At 41.8% G+C, this 18,170-nt stretch overlaps 1 protein-coding gene across 1 annotated transcript in view; it reads right to left on the bottom strand.

The window, feature by feature from the left end:
* Window positions 1-1,596: 1,596 nt before the first annotated feature.
* LOC110297408 (NACHT, LRR and PYD domains-containing protein 5) overlaps window positions 1,597-18,170 on the bottom strand; it is a 50,453-nt gene continuing 33,879 nt past the window's right edge. The window contains 4 exon segments of the mRNA XM_085842478.1: window positions 1,597-1,729; window positions 12,417-12,587; window positions 15,179-15,349; window positions 17,124-17,294. Coding sequence (XP_085698604.1) covers window positions 1,597-1,729; window positions 12,417-12,587; window positions 15,179-15,349; window positions 17,124-17,294 — 646 coding nt within the window.

Below are 18,170 nucleotides of genomic sequence, written 5' to 3'. Positions count from 1 at the left end.
TGTTCCTGCTGGAAAAGTGATGGCTTATGGAGGACATAGAAATAGCACACCTTGTCATCTAGTAGCACCCACCATCTGTTACCTGGCATCCACATATGAACTGTATGTCTCCATTACTGGGGATCCAACCCAGGACCTGAGGCAAGCACACTACCTCTGAGCCACATCCTTAGTCTCCATTTTCCTTTTACAATCATCTAAGTTTCCATAAACTGCATTTATATGTTATTGTCTAGAGGGTACGCATCTCTTAATCTCTGTTCCTCTTATCCCCCTTCTCCCCTCTCCTTTTCCTTTCCCCACTCTAGCCCTCAAACTTGCTACATAGCAGTGGGTAACCTTGAACTTCTGATCATCCTGCCTCCCCCTGCTGAGTGCTGGGATCACAAAATTTGCCACTAGGCTGGGTTTTAAGTGATGTTAGGGATAATATCCACATCTTTCCACATGCTAGGCATGTACTCTACCAACTAAGCCACAAGCTCTGCTCTCATCAGTTCTTTTTAATAGCCCCCAAACATCTGTGTGGATTTAAGTGGTTCAGTTCTTATTCGTTTCTGACTCTCTTCTGCTTACCAATGCCACTGCAGGAACCCATCCCCATGAAAGGAACATGTACATGCATGTTCCGCTCCCAGAAACAAGCTTTTCATTCTCACTGTGAGACTTGTGGGGGAGTCAGGCCAGTCACCTGACTTTAAGGCCCTCTTCTTTTCAAAACAGGGTCTCATTATGCAGGCTCTCCTGTCCTGGAACCCACTTTATGTGCCACCAAGTTATACTGCCACCCAAGTGCTTGGAATAAAGATGTGTTCCTCTACACCGGGAAACTTTTGTGCTTCCACAAGTAACACGCCTAGAACATTATCTGGCTTCAGAAATGCTATTTGCATTATGAGGTTCAAAAAAAAAAATCAGTCTGAGTCCCATGGGAATGGCTGAATGTTTTCCTGGTGCTCCAGGCATAACAATGGTATCCAGAGTAGATTTCCTGTTTTTTAATGGTGATGGCTTTTCCATCTACTCTATGGGAATGCTCTGGTACCCCATGCCTCAAAATCCTTGTAAGATGGGCAGAAGCTACCCACATCTTAGGTGTCATGAAGGTCTGTACATGCGTGCATCACAGGAGCACAGCAAGGAGACAGTCCAGAGGGGTAAAGAGTTCATTTTTCATGTGTAGTGTCTATGTGTGTATATGCATATTTTTAGACACATGTATACATGTGTGTGGGTCTCCATGCTTCTGTGTGAATGTGCACATGGAACTATTTCTCCCTTTAGTTGATTCTATGAGAATATTTTCTTTCTCAATCTCCCAGCACTGGGATTACAAGCATATACCTACACCTGGCTTTTTATATGGGTTGTGTGTATCAAGTTCAGATGCTCATGCTTCCATGATAAGCCCTTTACCAACTGAGTCACTGCACCCCATCTCATCTCTGCCCTTACACCACACCCACACAGATTGATATGACCCCGATGCTTTTCTAAATGCTGTGTTTATTTCATTCTTGATACATCCTCCAATGTGAGACAAACATTTCACAGATACTGCAGTCCTAGGACATGAAGGAGAGGGACCTCATGTCTTCAGTTTTTCCACCAGTTTCGGTCATCTTCATCAATAGCATACCAATCACCATCAATCACCACATGGGGCTTGACAAACTGAACTTCCTTCAGCTGTCTTCTCACTCGGGCATAGTACTCCTGCTTCCACAGACTGGGAAGAAAGGGATTTCATGCTAGGACCTACTGTCCTGGAAGCCATATCAAGACTACAACCCTTTTTGAGAACTCTCAATGTGCAGAGTACATCACTCCACCCCCATAGATTAAAAAGTCTAGGGAAGGGACTTCCAAGGCCCCAGCCCTAATGGAAGAAGGAGAATCACTTTCATTTCTTTGAAGATCTGGTAGGTTTCTCATGCTCCAGTGAATGACACCACACCCCTGTGCCTATGAACTTCAATAGTTGGAGGCAGTGGGTTACTAAACTAATTTAAAAAATAATAAAGTTGGGAGAAAGACATATTGGAGTACCATGAGAAGATCTTGTGGAAGTAGTGGCAGGTGTATATCATCAAAAGATGTTATATGGATGTATAAAAGTTTCAAAGAGTAAGCACATTATTTTGGTATTTGCAAACTTTATATGCGAGTCTGAGGCTAGCCTGATGCCAGGGCAGCCAGGACTATACAGTGAGATCCTGTCTTAGACAAAACAAAAAACAAACCCACCATGCAAAGTCCAAGATGGATAGCTACTCTAAGACCTCTCAGGTTACACGAAATGCCAGGGCCAAGAAGGAGTAGGATAGGAGAGCAGGGCAGGGGGGAGGGTATAGGGAACTTTCAGGATAGCATTTGAAATGTATATAAAGAAAATATCTAATAAAAATAAGTAAATTAATGTAAAAAAGAACAGTGAGGGACTGTTTGGGAAGGAAGACAATGGTGGGGTTGTATATGAGCTAAGAATATGAGAGAAAACAATGAATTCTTCATAAGAAAGCCATTCTTTTGCATGATAACATTCTAATTAAAAAAGAAAATTTAAAAAAAAACCTAAGATGGGCCAGGTGTTGTTGCACACAGGCTTAATACCTCAGGTAGATCTCTACGAGTCTGAGGCTAGCCTGATGCCAGCACAGCCAGGACTATACAGTGAGATCCTGTCTTAGTCAAAACAAAAAACAAACCCACCATGCAAAGTCCAAGATGGATAGCTACTCTGAGACCTCTCAGGTTAACCCTTTGGCCTTCATATATACAGGCACACATATTCATGTAAGCCACAGAATCCACACATATAATAGTAGGTCCTAAATGCACTGGGATCTACTCTGTCTTGGGCCTTGCCCCCAGATTTGAGGCACAGTGATGGGCAATGGCAAGGACAAGGGTAAGGCAAAGTCTCACCCATTCTAGTCAAGGAAAAGGGTATGCAAGGAAGGGGGAATGAGGAGAGAAGGGGGCACATGTGTAGGGGTAAGGAGTTGGAGGGGGAAGAAGGGAGGAAAAGGGAGAGAAAAGGGAAAGAGAAGGAGAGAAGGAAGGAGAGGGAGAGGGAAAGAGAGAGAAGGCGGGAGAGGAAAAAGGGGAGAGGGAGAACAAGCACAAACAGAGGCCAGCATTGGGTGCCTTTTCCCCATCGCTCTTCACTTTGACACAAACTCACCAAATCCAAGGCTTGCAGATAGGCTAGGCAGGATGGTTAACCTACAAACTCCAGCATCTTCTGGTCTCCACATCCCTAGTGCTAGGACTGCAGGTAAGTGCACCACCACAGCTGGCTTTTATATGGGTTCTAGAGACTAGCTTGTCTGGGAAACACTTTACAGGAGGAACAATCCCCCTCAAGACTGTACCAATTGCTAAGCCCATTCTCACCACTCTGCCTTGTAGCTCATTGTTAGATCTGGCTCTTTTAAACAACATTCTGCCTTTTGGTCTTGTTTGTGCATGTACCTTGTAATGTACTTATGTAAAGATTGCCAACCTCACTCAGCCAGAATTCCAAACTCTTTATTCCTTCCTGTGTGTCTTCAATGACACTCCATCCCTATAAGTCACTCCTGGGTCTTTTGCACTTAATCCATGTGCTGAAAATTCCACGTTGGATAAATCATAGCTATTATTTGGAGAACTTCCTCACCAGAGTCATTTCACCATCAGCCTCCTGGGCTGCTCACCCAATCTTCTCCAACCAAATTCTTTGTTTTTATTTTTTGAAACTGAGTCTTGTTACACAGGAATACCTGGCCCAGAATGTACTAGGTATAAGTGACCTTAAATTTGAAGCAATCTTCCTGCCTCTGCTTTCTTAGAGGTGGCACTAAAGACATGCACCACCTTGCTCAGCACTTCACCCAAATTATTTTCTTGGATTATAAGTATACTTGGGCATGTGAAACGGTTGCCAATCCTGACAACCTGAGTTTTATCCCAAGAATCAACATGATGAAAAGAGAAAACTAACTTTTGCAAGTTGTTCTGTCTCCAAAAACACACATAAATAAATGTTAGTATTTTAAAATGTATGTGTATGTATTTGTGTCTGCCTGTGCCTATTTCTACTATGCACTTGCAGTGCCCAGAGGCCTGGAGAGGGTATTAAAACACCAAAACTAGGATATAGGCTGTTATGAGCCACCAAGTGTGCTCTGGGAACTCAACTCAGTTCCCCTGCAATATCAGCAAATCTTTAAAGTTATCTACTCATTTTTCCAACCCCATTTTAACCCACTCCATTTAATAATGAGTGGGAGACATTATTTTCAGGACACAGGAACTCATCAGTGGCTATTTTCAATATTTAACATGCAAGACAAACTTGTCTATTTTTGATTGAGGTGGGGTCTGAGACTTATGCTGTCATAGAACTTACTATATGTAGTCAAAGATGACCCCTTATTTGTGGCCATTATCTTGATTAAGAGACTGACAACGGAGGGTCACAAGTCCCCTCTGGTCCACGACAGTACCTGAGTAACTTGGGCACGGAGTCTGCGGACACCCCTCAAGGTCACCACAGGATTCTCCATGGGACCTGAGGACCTCTGGTGAGTGGAACACAACTTCTGCTCCAATCCAATCATGCAGGACCTGAGACTGCATTAATTAGGGAAGCAGAAAACCCAGCCTGACCAGGGTACAAGTCCCCTCCAGCTGGCGCCAGCACCAAGGCACCTTGGGCGTGGAGTCTGAGGACACCACCAAGCTCCTCACAGGACACTCCACAGGATCTTAGGACCTCTGGTGAGTGGATCACAACTTCTGCCAGGAGGCAGGTTCGAACACCAGATATCTGGTCACCTTCCCTACAAGAGGAGAACTTGCCTGCAGAAAGTACTCTGACCACTGAAACTCAGGAGAGAGCTAGTCTCCCATGTCTGCTGATAGAGGCTAACAGAATCACCTGAGGAACAAGGTCTAACCAGACACAACTATAACAACTAACTCCAGAGATAACCAGAGGGCGAAAGACAAACATAAGAATCTTATTAACAGAAACCAAGACAACTCACCATCATCAGAATGCAGCATTCCCACCCCATCCAGTCCTGGGCACCCCAACACACACGAAAAGATAGACCCAGATTTAAAAGCATATCTCATGATGATTGTAGAGGATATCAAGAAGGACTTTAATAACTCAAAGAAATACAGGAGAGCACTGTTAAGCAGGTAAAAGACCTTAAAGAGGGAACACAAGAATCCCTTAAATAATTGCAGGAAAACAAGACCAAACAGGTGATGGAATTGAATAAAACCATCCAAGACATAAAAAGGGAAGTAGACACAATAAAGAAAACCCAAAGTGAGGCAATTCTTGAGACAGGAAACCTAGGAAAGGAATCTGGAACTATAGATGCGAGCATCAACAACAGAATACAAGAGATGGAAGAGAGAATCTCAGGTGCAGAAGATCTCATAGACAACATCTGCACAACAATCAAAGAAAATACAAAATGCAAAAATATCCTAACTCAAAATATCAAAAAAAAATCCAGGACACAATGAGAAGACCAAACCTATGGATAAAAGGAGTAGATGAGGATGAAGATTTTCAACTTAATGGGCCAGCAAGTATCTTCAACAAAATTATAGAAGAAAACTTCCCAAACCTAAAGAAAGAGATGCCAATGAACAAACAAGAAACCTACAGAACTCCAAATAGACTGGACCAGAAAAGAAATTGTGCCTGACACATAATAATCAGAACAACAAATGCACTAAAGAAAGATAGAATATTAAAAGCAGTAAGGGGAAAAGGTCAAGTAACATATACAGGGAAGCCTATCAGAATTACACCAGACTTTTCACCAGAGACTATGAAAGTCAGAAGATCCTAGACAGATGTTATATACACACTAAGAGAACACAAATGCCAGCCCAGTCTACTATACCCAGCCAAACTCTCAATAACCATAGATGGAGAAATCCAAGTATTCCATGCCAAAACCAAATTCACACATTATCTTTCCATGAATCCAGCCCTTCAAAGGATAACAGAAAAAAAAAATACAAGGACAGAAACCACACCCTAGAAAATGCAAGAATGTAATAGTTCAACAAACCAAAAAGAAGACAGCCACAAGAACAGAATGCCAACTCTAACAACAAAAATATTAAGAAGCAACAATTACTTTTTCTTAATATCTCTTAATATCGATGGACTCAATTCCCCCAAAAATGGCATATACTAACAGGCTGGCTACACAAACAGGACCCGACATTTTACTGCTTACAGGAAACCCAACTTAGGGAAAAAGACAGACACAACCTCAGAGTGAAAGACTGGAAAACAATCTGCCAAGCAAATGGTCTGAAGAAACAAGCTGGAGTAGCCATTCTAAAATCAAATAAAATCCACTTCCAACCCAAACTTATCAAAAAAGATGAGGAAGGACACTTTATACTCATCATAGATAAAATCTTCCAAGAGGAACTCTCAATTCTGAATATCTATGCTCCAAATGCAAGGGCAGCCACATTCATTAAAGAAACTTTAGTAAAGCTCAAAGCACACATTCCATCTCACACAATAATAGTGAGAGACTTCAACACACCACTTTCATCAATGGAAAGATCGTGGAAACAGAAACTAAGCAGGGACACAGTGAAACTAACAGAAGTTATGAAAAAATGGACTTAACAGATATCTACAGAACATTTTATCCTAAAATAAAAGGACATACCTTTTCTCAGCACCTCATGGTACCTTCTCCAAAATTGACCATATACTTGGTCACAAAACTATTGAAATTGTCCCATGCATCCTATCAGACCACCATGAACTAAGGCTGATCTTCAATAACAACATAAATAATGGAAAGCCAACATTCACGAGGAAACTGAACAACATTCTCCTAAATGATACCTTGGTCAAGGAAAGAATAAAGAAAGAAATTAAAGGCTTTTTAGAGTTTAATGAAAATGAAGCCAAAACATAAACAAACCTATGGGACACAATGAAAGCATTTCTAAGAGGGAAACTAATAGCTCTGAGTGCCTCCAAAAAGAAACTAGAGAGAGCACACAATAGCAGCTTGACAACATGCCTAAAAGCTCTAGAAAAAAGGAAGCAAATTCACCCAAGAGGAGTAGACAGCAGGAAATAATCAAACTCAGGGGCAAAATCAACCAAGTGGAAACAAGAAGAACTATTCAAAGAATAAACCAAACGAGGAGCTGGTTCTTTGTGAAAATCTACAAGATAGATAAACCCTTAGCCAGACTCACTAAAGGGCACAGCTACAGCTTCCTAATTAACAAAATCAGAAATGAAAAGGGAGACATAACAACAGATCCTGAAGAAATCCAAAATACCATCAGATCCTTTTACAAAAGGCTATAGTCAACAAAACTGGAAAACCTGGATGAAATGGAAAAAGTTCTACACAGATACCAGGTACCAAAGTTAAATCAGGATCAAGTTAACGATCTAAACAGTCCCATATCCCCTAAATAAATAGAAGCCATCATTAATAGTCTCCCAACCAAAAAAGCCCAGGACCACATGGGTTTAGTGCAGAGTTCTATCAGACCTTCAAAGATCTAATCCCAGTTCTCAAACTATTCCACAAAATAGAATCAGAATGTATTCTACTCAATTCATTCTATGAAGCCACAATTACTCTGTTACATAAAGCACAGAAAGATCCAACAAAGTTAGAGAACTTCAGACCAATTTCCCTTATGAATATTGATGCAAAAATACTCAATAAAATTCTCACTAACCGAATCCAAGAACACATTAAAACAATCATCCATCCTGACCAAGTAGGTTTTATTCCAGGCATGCAAGGATGCTTTAATATGTGGAAATTCATCAACATAATCCATTATATAAACAAACTCAAAGACAAAAACCACATGATCATCTCCTTAGCCGCGGAGAAAGCATTTAACAAAATCCAACAGCCATTCATTATAAAAGTCTTGGAAAGATCAGGAATTCAAGGCCCATACCTAAACATGATTAAAGCAATATACATCGAACCAGTAGCCAACATCAAAGTAAATGGTGAGAACCTGGAAGCAATGCCACTAAAATCAGGGACTAGACAAGGCTGCCCACTTTCTCCCTACCTCTTCAACATTGTACTTGGAAGTCCTAGACAGAGCAATTCAACAACAAAAGGATATCCAGGGGATACAAATTGGAAAAGAAGAAGTCAAAATATCAGTTTTTGCAGATGATATGATAGTATATATAAGTGACCCTAAAAATTCCACCAGAGAATTCCTAAAGCTGATAAACAGCTTCAGTGAAGTAGCTCGATATAAAATTAACTCAAACAAGCCAATGGCCCTTTTCTACACAAAGAATAAACAGGCTGAGAAAGAAATTATGGAAAAAAACACCCTTCTCAATTGTCACAAATAATATAAAATACCTTGGCATGACTCTAACTAAGGAAGTGAAAGATCTGTATGATAAGAACTTCAAGTCTCTGAAGAAAGAAATTAAAGAAGATCTCAGAAGATGGAAATCTCTCCCATACTCATGGATTGGCATGATCAACATTGTAAAAATGGCTATATTGCCAAAATCAATCTACAGATTCAAAGCAATCACATCAAACTCCAACTCAATTCTTCAACGAATTAGCAAGGGCAACCTGAAAATTCATCTGGAATAACAAAAAACCTAGGATAGCAAAAAAATCTGTTACGGATTAAAAAAAAAAAAAAAAAAAAAACCTCCAGTGGAATCACCATGCCTGACCTAAAGCTTTACTACAGATCAATTGTGATAAAATCTGCATGGTACTGGTACAACGACAGACAGGTAGACCAATGGAATAGAATTGAAGACTCACAAATGAACCCACACACCTATGGTCACTTGATCTTTGACAAGTGAGCAAAAACCATCCAGTGGAAAAAAGACAGCATTTTCAAAAAATGGTGTTGGCACAACTGGCAGTTATCATGTAGAAGAATGTGAATTGATCCATTCCTATCTCCTTGTACTAAGGTCAAATCTAAGTGGATTGAGGAACTCCACATAAAACCAGAGACACTGAAACTTATAGAGGAGAAATTAGGGAAAAGCCTCGAAGATATGGGTACAGGGGAAAAATTCCTGAATAGAACAGCAAAGGCTTGTGCTGTAAGATCGAGAATCGATAAATGGGACCTCATAAAGTTGTAAAGGTTCTGCAAGGCAAAAGAAACCATCAATAAGATAAAAAGGCCACCAATAGATTGGGAAAGGGTCTTTACCTATCCTAAATCAGATAAGGGACTAATATCCAATATATATGAACTCATATATATTCAATATATAAAGAACTCAAGAAGGTGGACTCCAGAAAATCAAATATAAAATACCTTGGCATGACTCTAACTAAGGAAGTGAAAGATCTGTATGATAAGAACTTCAAGTCTCTGAAGAAAGAAATTAAAGAAGATCTCAGAAGATGGAAATCTCTCCCATACTCATGGATTGGCATGATCAACATTGTAAAAATGGCTATATTGCCAAAAGCAATCTACAGATTCAAAGCAATCACATCAAACTCCAACTCAATTCTTCAACGAATTAGCAAGGGCAACCTGCAAATTCATCTGGAATAACAAAAAACCTAGGATAGCAAAAAAATCTGTTACGGATAAAAAAACCTCCAGTGGAATCACCATGCCTGACCTAAAGCTGTACTACAGAGCAATTGTGATAAAAAAAAAAACAAAAACTACATGGTACTGGTATAGCAACAGACAAGTAGACCAATAGAATAGAATTGAAGACCCAGAAATGAAACCACACACCTATGGTGACTTGATTTTTGACAAGGGAGCTAAAACCATCCAGTTGAAAAAAGGACAGCATTTTCAACAAATGGTGCTGGCACAACTGGTGGTTATCATGTAGAAGAATGCAAATTGATCCATTCCTATCTCCTTGTACTAAGTACTCTAAGTGGATCAAGGAACTCCACATAAAACCAGAGACACTGAAACTTATAGAGGAGAAAGTGGGGAAAAGCCTCGAAGATATGGGTACAGGAGAAAAATTCCTGAATAGAAGAGTAATGGCTTGTGTTGTAAAATTGAGAATCGAGAAATGGGACCTCATAAAATTGCAAAGCTTCTGCAAGCCAAAAGACACCATCAATAAGACAAAAAGGCCACCAACAGATTGGGAAAGGATCTTTACCTATCCTAAATCAGATACGGGAGTAATATCCAATATATATAAAGAACTCAAAAATCTGGACTCCAGAAAATCAAATAACCCCATTAAAAATGGGGCTCAGAGCTAAACAAAGAATTCTCACCTGAGGAATAACGAATGGCTGAGAAGCACCTGAAAAAACGTTCATCATCCGTAATCATCAGGGAAATGCAAATCAAAACAACCCTGAGATTCCATCTCACACCAGTCAGAATGGCTAAGATCAAAAATTCAGGCGACAGCAGATGCTGTGGAGGATATGGAAAAAAGAGGAGCACTCCTCCATTGTTGGTGGGATTGCAAGCTTGTACAACCACTCTGGAAATCAGTCTGGGGTTCCTCAGAAAATTGGATATAGTACTACTGGAGGATCCTACAATACCTCTCCTGGGCATATATCCAGAAGATGTTCCAACTAATAAGAAAGACACAAGTTCCACTATGTTCATAGCAGCCTTATTTATAATAGCCAGAAGCTGGAAAGAACCCAGATGCCCCTCAACAGAGGAACAGATAGCAAAAATGTGGTACATTTACACAGTGAAGTACTAGTTAGATATTTTAAAAAAATGAATTTATGAAATTCTTAGGCAAATGCTTGAACCTGGAGGGCATCATCCTGAGTGAGGTAACCCAATCACAAAAGAACTCATACAATATGTACTCACTGATAACTGGATATTAGTCTAGAAACTTAGAATACCTAAGATATAAGATACAATTTTCGAAACACATGAAACTCAAGAAGAATGAAGACCAAAGTGCTCCTTCTTAGAATTGGGAACAAAACACCCATGGATGAAGTTACAGAGACAAAGTTTGGAGCTGAGACAAAAGGATGGACCATCTAGAGACTGCCACATCCAGGGATCCATCCCAAAATCAGCCTCCAAACACTGACACCATTGCATATACTAGCAAGATTTTGCTGAAAGGACCCTGATATAGCTGTCTCTTGTGGGACTAGGCCGGGGCCTAGCAAACACATAAGTGGATGCTCACAGTCAGCTATTGGATGGATCACAGGGCCCCCAATGGAGTAGCTAGAGAAAGTACCCAAGGAGCTAAAGGGATCTGTAACCCTATAGGTGGAACAACATTATGAACTAACCAGTAGCATGGAGCTCTTGTCTCTAGCTGCATATGTATCAAAAGATGGTCTAGTCTCCCATCACTGGAAAGAGAGACCCATTGGTCATGCAAACTTTATATACCCCAGTACAGGGGAACGCCACGGTCAAAAATTGAGAGTCGGTAGGTAGAGGTGTGGGGAGGAGGTTATGGGGGACTTTTGGGATAGCATTGGAAATGTAAATGACAAAAATAACTAATAAAAATATCAAAAAGAAAAAAGAAAAAAAGAAAAGAGCCTGACAACAGCTACTGTTGTAGATGTGAGTCACAACTGTTGGCAAAATTAACCATCTTAACCATTTGGATATATTAGTGGCATTACACACATGTAGTGCAACCACTGCTACCACCTTCTTCATAACTCTCCCATCATCCCATATTGAAAAGCCTGTAGATGATGTCAACTCTAAATTTTCCTTTCCCTTTTAAATTTTTTTGGCAGTGCTACAGAAGGAACCCGGGACTTTGCATATGCAAAAAGGGGGGGGGGCTCTTCTCTGGAGTTTTAAGCCTCTAACCTTCTTTGTTGTATCCTTTAGCAACTTCCAGTCTTTCTATCATGATGAGTCTACCAACACCTAGAAATTTTATATGAAGAGTGTCACACAATATTTGCCTTTTATGAGTACTGATTTCACTTAAAGTCATTGTGTCTTAATCATGTAGGAGCAAGCATCAAACTCCCTTTTTTGAAAACTGCCACTAAGAACATGGATGTACACATGTCTTTTTTTTGAGATAGGGTCTCACTGTGTAACCTTGGCTGTCCTGGAACTTTCTCTGACAGTGGTTATCACCCTGTGGATCCAGAGCCTCCCACCTTGGGTCTCACATACCATAATAGTAGCAAAATAACAGTTATGAAGTAGCAACAAAATAATTTTATGGTTGGGGGTCACCACAACACAAGGAGGTGTATTAAAGGGTCACATTTAACATCACATTAGGATGGTTGAAAGCCACTGTTCCGGATAAAGACAGTTTCCAAGCCATGGTCTCGCCTCAACTATTTTCAATTGCTTCTGTTTCTCCAATTAACTTGTCAGAGTGTCTGGGTTTACGTCTCAGGAGACAATTTGGAACTTACCCAATTATCTACAGGTTAGAGACAGGGCTTTGGAACGCAGAGCACAGCTTCAACTTCCCTGATGTACTGAAGTCATTCTTCACCAGGTTTAGACTGTTCAGGTGAGGGTTGCAAGAGAGGGCCAATGACAATGCCTCACAGCATTTGGAAGTCAACCTACATGCCCCCAACCTACCAGAAGACCAAGAAGGAACCCATTAATGATGGACCCTCCACTTGCCTGGCCTGTAAGAGTTCAACCCAATGCTTACAGGTGAGAGGGACTCCATGCAGAGCCTAACTTAATTGCTCTTGGAGAGAGCCCAAACATTCTCATTTCTAAGTTCTGGTTCTGGCTCGGATTGCTGCTGGGTACCTCAAAGTGCCTTTGTGAAACAGCCCAGCTACACTGAAATTGGGAATATGACAAGAAATACAGAAATACTTGCTGATACTGCGCCAAATACTCAGTAGGGTGGGGAGCTGCATGAAGTCTGGACATGCTCATGGTACAAAGTTGCATGGGTACTGCTCTTGTTGAGGGCGCTCTTAAGAGATTATCACACCTAGGAGATCAGAGCTTAGTCAGAGACCATGACATAGGAGATAAAGCTGAAGACTTTAAAGGTTTAGGGTTTTAGGAAAATGGATGAAACTGGCAGTTAGCATAGTAAGTGAAGTCAGTCAGATCTGGAAAGTCAAATATTGCATTGTTTTTCTCTTGTTTGTGGAACCCAAATTGTAAGTAGATACATAAAGTCATATGTAGATGTGATATACTAGATACATAAATATGTGCCACTAAAGAAGATGTGAAGGTGATTCTAGGGGAATGAAAGCAAACTAATAGGGTGGGAGGGGAGGGGTATGAGAGGGGTATGGGGGGAGAGAGAGGGGGGCGGGGGGGAGAGAGAGAGCAAGGGAGGGAGGGAAGGAGGGAGGGAGGGAAGGAGGGAGAGAGGGAGGGAGGGAGGAAGGAAGGAAGGAAGGAAGGAAGGAAGGAAGGAAGGAAGGAAGGAAGGAAGGAAGGAAGGAAGGAAGGAAGGAAGGAAGGAATCCTGAGCTTTTGTCCCCACCGGCAAGAACACGCTCAGGACAACCGGAATCTTCTGTGGCAAAAGCTTTATTGCTCACTTCTTCAGGAGCCAGTGGAGAAGAGAGAGGAAAATGGCGGAGCCCCATCCCTTTTATGGAGGATTGTCCTCTGCCTCGGACGTATCGCTCCCTGATTGGCTGCAGCCCATCGACTGGAGTTGTCGTCACGGGGAAGGCAGAGAACATGGAGTGGAAAGCTACCCCAGCACATGCGCAGCTTGCTTGTTTACTACTTAGAATACGGGTGTCAGCGCCATCTTATAATGGCGAATGTGAGGGCGGCTCCTCACAGGAAGGAAGGAAGGGAGGGAGGGAGGGAGGGAGGGAGAGAGGGAGGGAGGGAGGGAGGGAGGGAGGGAGGGAGGGAGGGAGAGAGAGAGAGAGAGAGAGAGAGAGAGAGAGAGAGAGAGAGAGAGAGAGAGAGAGAGAGAGGAAGAAACAAACAAACAAAAAAACTTGGTCAATGTACATTATATACTTGTGTGAAAGTGTACTTGTGAAACCCAATACTATGTAGGATGAATGTATGTAGTAAAAATTTAGGACTTTATCCTAAGAGCAGCATGCCAGAGAGAATATGATCAACAAGGGGCACTGGAGCAATTAATCAGTGACTAAAAGCATCTGCTGCTCTTGCACAGGACTTGGTTTGGCTCTCAGCCCCACACCAGATGGCTTACAGTTACCCATTAACTTTGGCTCCAGGAGATCTGCTGCCTTCTCCTGACCTCTCCTGTGGGTACAAGCATGCATGTGATGCAACTAGAGATGCAGCCAGGTGTGCATGCATGCACACACACACTTATACAATAAGCTTTAAATGAAAAGATCAAGTGACCATGGAGCTGGGAACGGCAGCACACTCCCATAATCCTTACACTGAAGAGGCTGGGACACAAGGATCGTAAGCTTGGCCTGCATGGAGAGACTCCACTTCAAAGGGGCGAGGGCAAATCAGATGATAATGATATATCAGATACTTTAAAGGTTACGATTATTTGTTCTGTGTATATATATGCATGTGGAGGGGGTCAGATGAGAACTTATTATAGCTTGTTCTCTCCTTCATCCATTTGTATTCTAGTGATGGAATTCACATTGTTGGATGCCTGCTGAGCCATCTCACTGGCCCATAGTCTAGTAATTACATAAATTAGTTTTATTTCTATTTTTGTGTGTTGTATGTGTGGGAGTGTATGAGTGCATGTGTGATTGTGTATGCATGCACACTCACGTATTAGATCTCACAGAACTCAATGTAGCCCAGGCATCAGACCGAAGATGATCCTTCTACTTCATCCTCTTGTGTGCTGGAATTACATGTGTGAGCCACCATACTTTGGTAGGACTCTGGTCTAACAGACTCCCAGGTGGATGACATGATGACTAAAGACTTAAGAACCACCACTGTTCCTAGTTGTTCTGTATTCATTCTTCCTGCTCAATTAAATGTGCTGGACCACCAAAGTATTAGTTTCTGTATTTCCAGCACCAAGGGCGAAGTTCAATGAGCATCTATCTGAAGGTTCCCCACTTGAAGATCTGGGACACCCAGACCCATGACTCCGAGGTAAATACTGTATGACTTTATGAAGTCATTAACATGACAGCATCACCCTGGTTTCATGTTCAGGTCCTCTCAACTCCACTGAACTCATCCCCTAAAAGAGGTTACCCCAGGAAGCTACCCAAGTCTCCTCAGGGAGCTGATACTTTGCTTCAGTCCCTCACACAGGGTTATGACTCCTTTGTCACCCAGGGTGTTGTTACCAAGATCCAAACTTTTTAAGTGCTTGGTTGTTGTGATCATACAGGCCAGGTCCTCACAGCAGTTCTGTGTAAGTTGGCAGTCCACTAGTCTGCAAGAGACACAGAAGACCCACATACTTTTGCAGGAGTAACAACTATAGCAGGAGTAAGATTTACAAATACTCAGAACATATGGCTTTATTTCCTTTTAACAGAATGTCTTGGGGTCAGTGAGATGGCTCAGTAGATAGAGGTACTTGCCACCAATACTGCTGACTCTAGTTTGATACCCTGGATCCACATATGGTCGAAGGGGAGAACTGTTTCCTGCAAACTGTCCTCTGACCTTGTTGCAATAAAAGTTCTCACCCAAAATTAAACAAATATAATTTAAATAGAGATGGTCTTTATTCTCTCTGTGGTCTACACATGGGTGCATATGTGTATGGGAGTGTAGGGGTAGTCACATCTGTGCACATGTATTTGAAGGCCTGAGATTGGCATCAATACAATCAACAAAAACACTTCATTTCTGAGTACCTTAAGCTTGCCATTTTAAAGAGACTTGCTGGCCAGTGAGCCACTGGGATCTTTTTGGCCATCCTTCACTAATACTGGGTTTACAGGCACAGGTTGGAGGCTTTTACAGGGATTCTGTGACTCTAAATGTAGGTCTTTATGCTTACTCAGCACGTTCTGTATCCATGAAGCTAACTCTGCAGCCTCAAGAGGTAGCCTTTCTAACCTATTCTCATGAATGGTACAGAGTAGATGTTATGTTATCCTGGGAGAGGGATAGCAGTGGGAAAGAAAATGCAGTGGTTGAACGGAGGCATCTTTGGAAAAATAACTTGTATACCAATTGAGTCTCAGCTACAGAAGGGGCCAAAGTTATCCACAGGCTGAGAGACAGGCAATGACTGAAGAAGTTGTTAACAGAATGCCAGGACAGAGAGTAAAGGACACAGAAACTCATTTTATTATACCAACAGAAGCTGGGATTTCCCAAACGGGTTGAATCTTATGCTTCTGTTGCAGAGTGGGGTGAATGGGGAGTGACCACACAAGAACAGCTGAATGGTTTTGGGGGGGATGGGTCAGAGTCTATTTTATATAGCCCTGCCTGTCCTGGAACTCACCATGTAGAAATCATGCTGGCCTCTTAACACACAGAGGTCCTCCTGCCTCTGCCTCCTGAGTGTTGGGATTAAAGGCATGTGCTAACATGCCTGGCTGCTTACTTGAGTTTGATATTTCAAAGATTCTCAAAATTTTTGTACATCTGAAACCCAGAAACCTCTGAATATGAAATTTAGTATCACAATGATGCCCACAAGGGAAAAGTCTCACATCAAACTTCATATGACAGCTCATGGCTATAACATATCTGCACTTGAAGCTCTGTGTGAAACCACTTTTACACTCTCTGTTTAAGGAATGTATGAAATATAAATCCTCTTTACATTTAGATTTGGGCCCTAGTCCCTAGGTTTTGGGGTGTGACTCAGTAATAGAGCACCTGCCTAGAGTCCCTCAGTGAGGGCCTGGGAAGTGTCACTCAGTGATAGTGTATATGCAATGATCTTGGTTCCACTCCTGGAGTACCTCAAACAGCACCCCACTCAAAAAAATTTCTGAAGTCATGAACAGATTTTAGGGATCAAGGATGACAACTCATAATTTTGCCTTGGGGTCCCTGTTCATAGTAATTCCTTCTTTCCTTCAACTCTGTGAACTCAGCTCCTCACTTTATCTACTGTGATTGCCAGGAAGATGAGTACTTGACCTTAGAGTTGGTTTTTGATTCTCACATCTCCTTATCCATCTCTTGCTCTCCAAAATCCTGGTAGCAGAGATGACCCTTAACCCCCACTGTTCACTCACTCCAGTTCTTGAAGGTAACAAGTAGGTTCCTTTAAAGCTTCACACAGTAGCTTCATTGCACTATACCCTATGGGGTTCATGGTCAGTCTCAGGTGGGTCAGCTTTGTGTTGTTTTCAAGTCTCAATGCCAGGAAGCTGTAAGCATCATCTACAATGTTGCAGTGATTCAGTCTGTGGAGACAAATAGAAGAGAAAGATGACCACTGTTCTTTCCCATGGCCTTGGATAAGAGACTCCTCTTGGCCTCAGTTTACCCTTCTGTAGGATGGGACTCCTATTTATATTGCCCATTGCTGTCAGCCTCAAGTGGAGGATGATTAAAGAAGTTGGTCGTTACTGGGATAGTTACTAGCCTTAGGCCATACTGGAAGAGTCTCAAACTGACCAGGCTGGCAAGATGGCTTAGCAGGTTAAGAGTGCTTGCTGTCAAGCCTGAGACTGTCAGCCTGAGTTCGTTCTCTGGGAACTACATGGTGGAAGAAAATAACTGACTCCTATCATCTTTGCCACCCATATACATGCTGTGCAGGCACACACACAGGCACAGGCACATGCATGTACACACCCTCTGACCCTCTAGTCCTCCTGTATTTTTAATAGGATGAAAATATTAAATTATTATTTTATTGTATATATGTGGGGCTGTACTTATGCTATGGTGCATGAAGGGAGGTCAGAGGATAATTGGTTCAAGTTAGTTCTCTCCATCCACTGTGCAATCACAGGGATCACATTCAGACTGTCAAACTTGGCAGCAAGTGCCTTTACCTAATGACCCATCTTGCCAGCCCCTATTTTTATATTTTTTGAGACAGGATCTTTGGTAGACTAGGCTGGCTGGGAACTCATTTTGTTGATGAGGATAACCTAGAATTCCTACCTCCACATCCTGAATATTGTCATTACAAGTAAGTGTGACCCCATGCAGCTAAGCTTATATCCTTTAACAGACTTCCTGGATTACTCGGACATGCTGAACACATATATGTGTTTTCAATTGAAGGTATGTGCATCAGCAAGGATGTGCCACAGGACCATTTGTGAGAC

The sequence above is a fragment of the Mus caroli genome, unplaced genomic scaffold (genome assembly GCF_978045245.1).
Source record: "Mus caroli unplaced genomic scaffold, Mus_caroli_1 scaffold_8, whole genome shotgun sequence".
Classification (NCBI taxonomy): domain Eukaryota; kingdom Metazoa; phylum Chordata; class Mammalia; order Rodentia; family Muridae; genus Mus; species Mus caroli.
The sequence above is the reverse complement of the archived record's forward strand: the minus strand, read 5'-3'. Positions and strand labels throughout refer to the sequence as shown.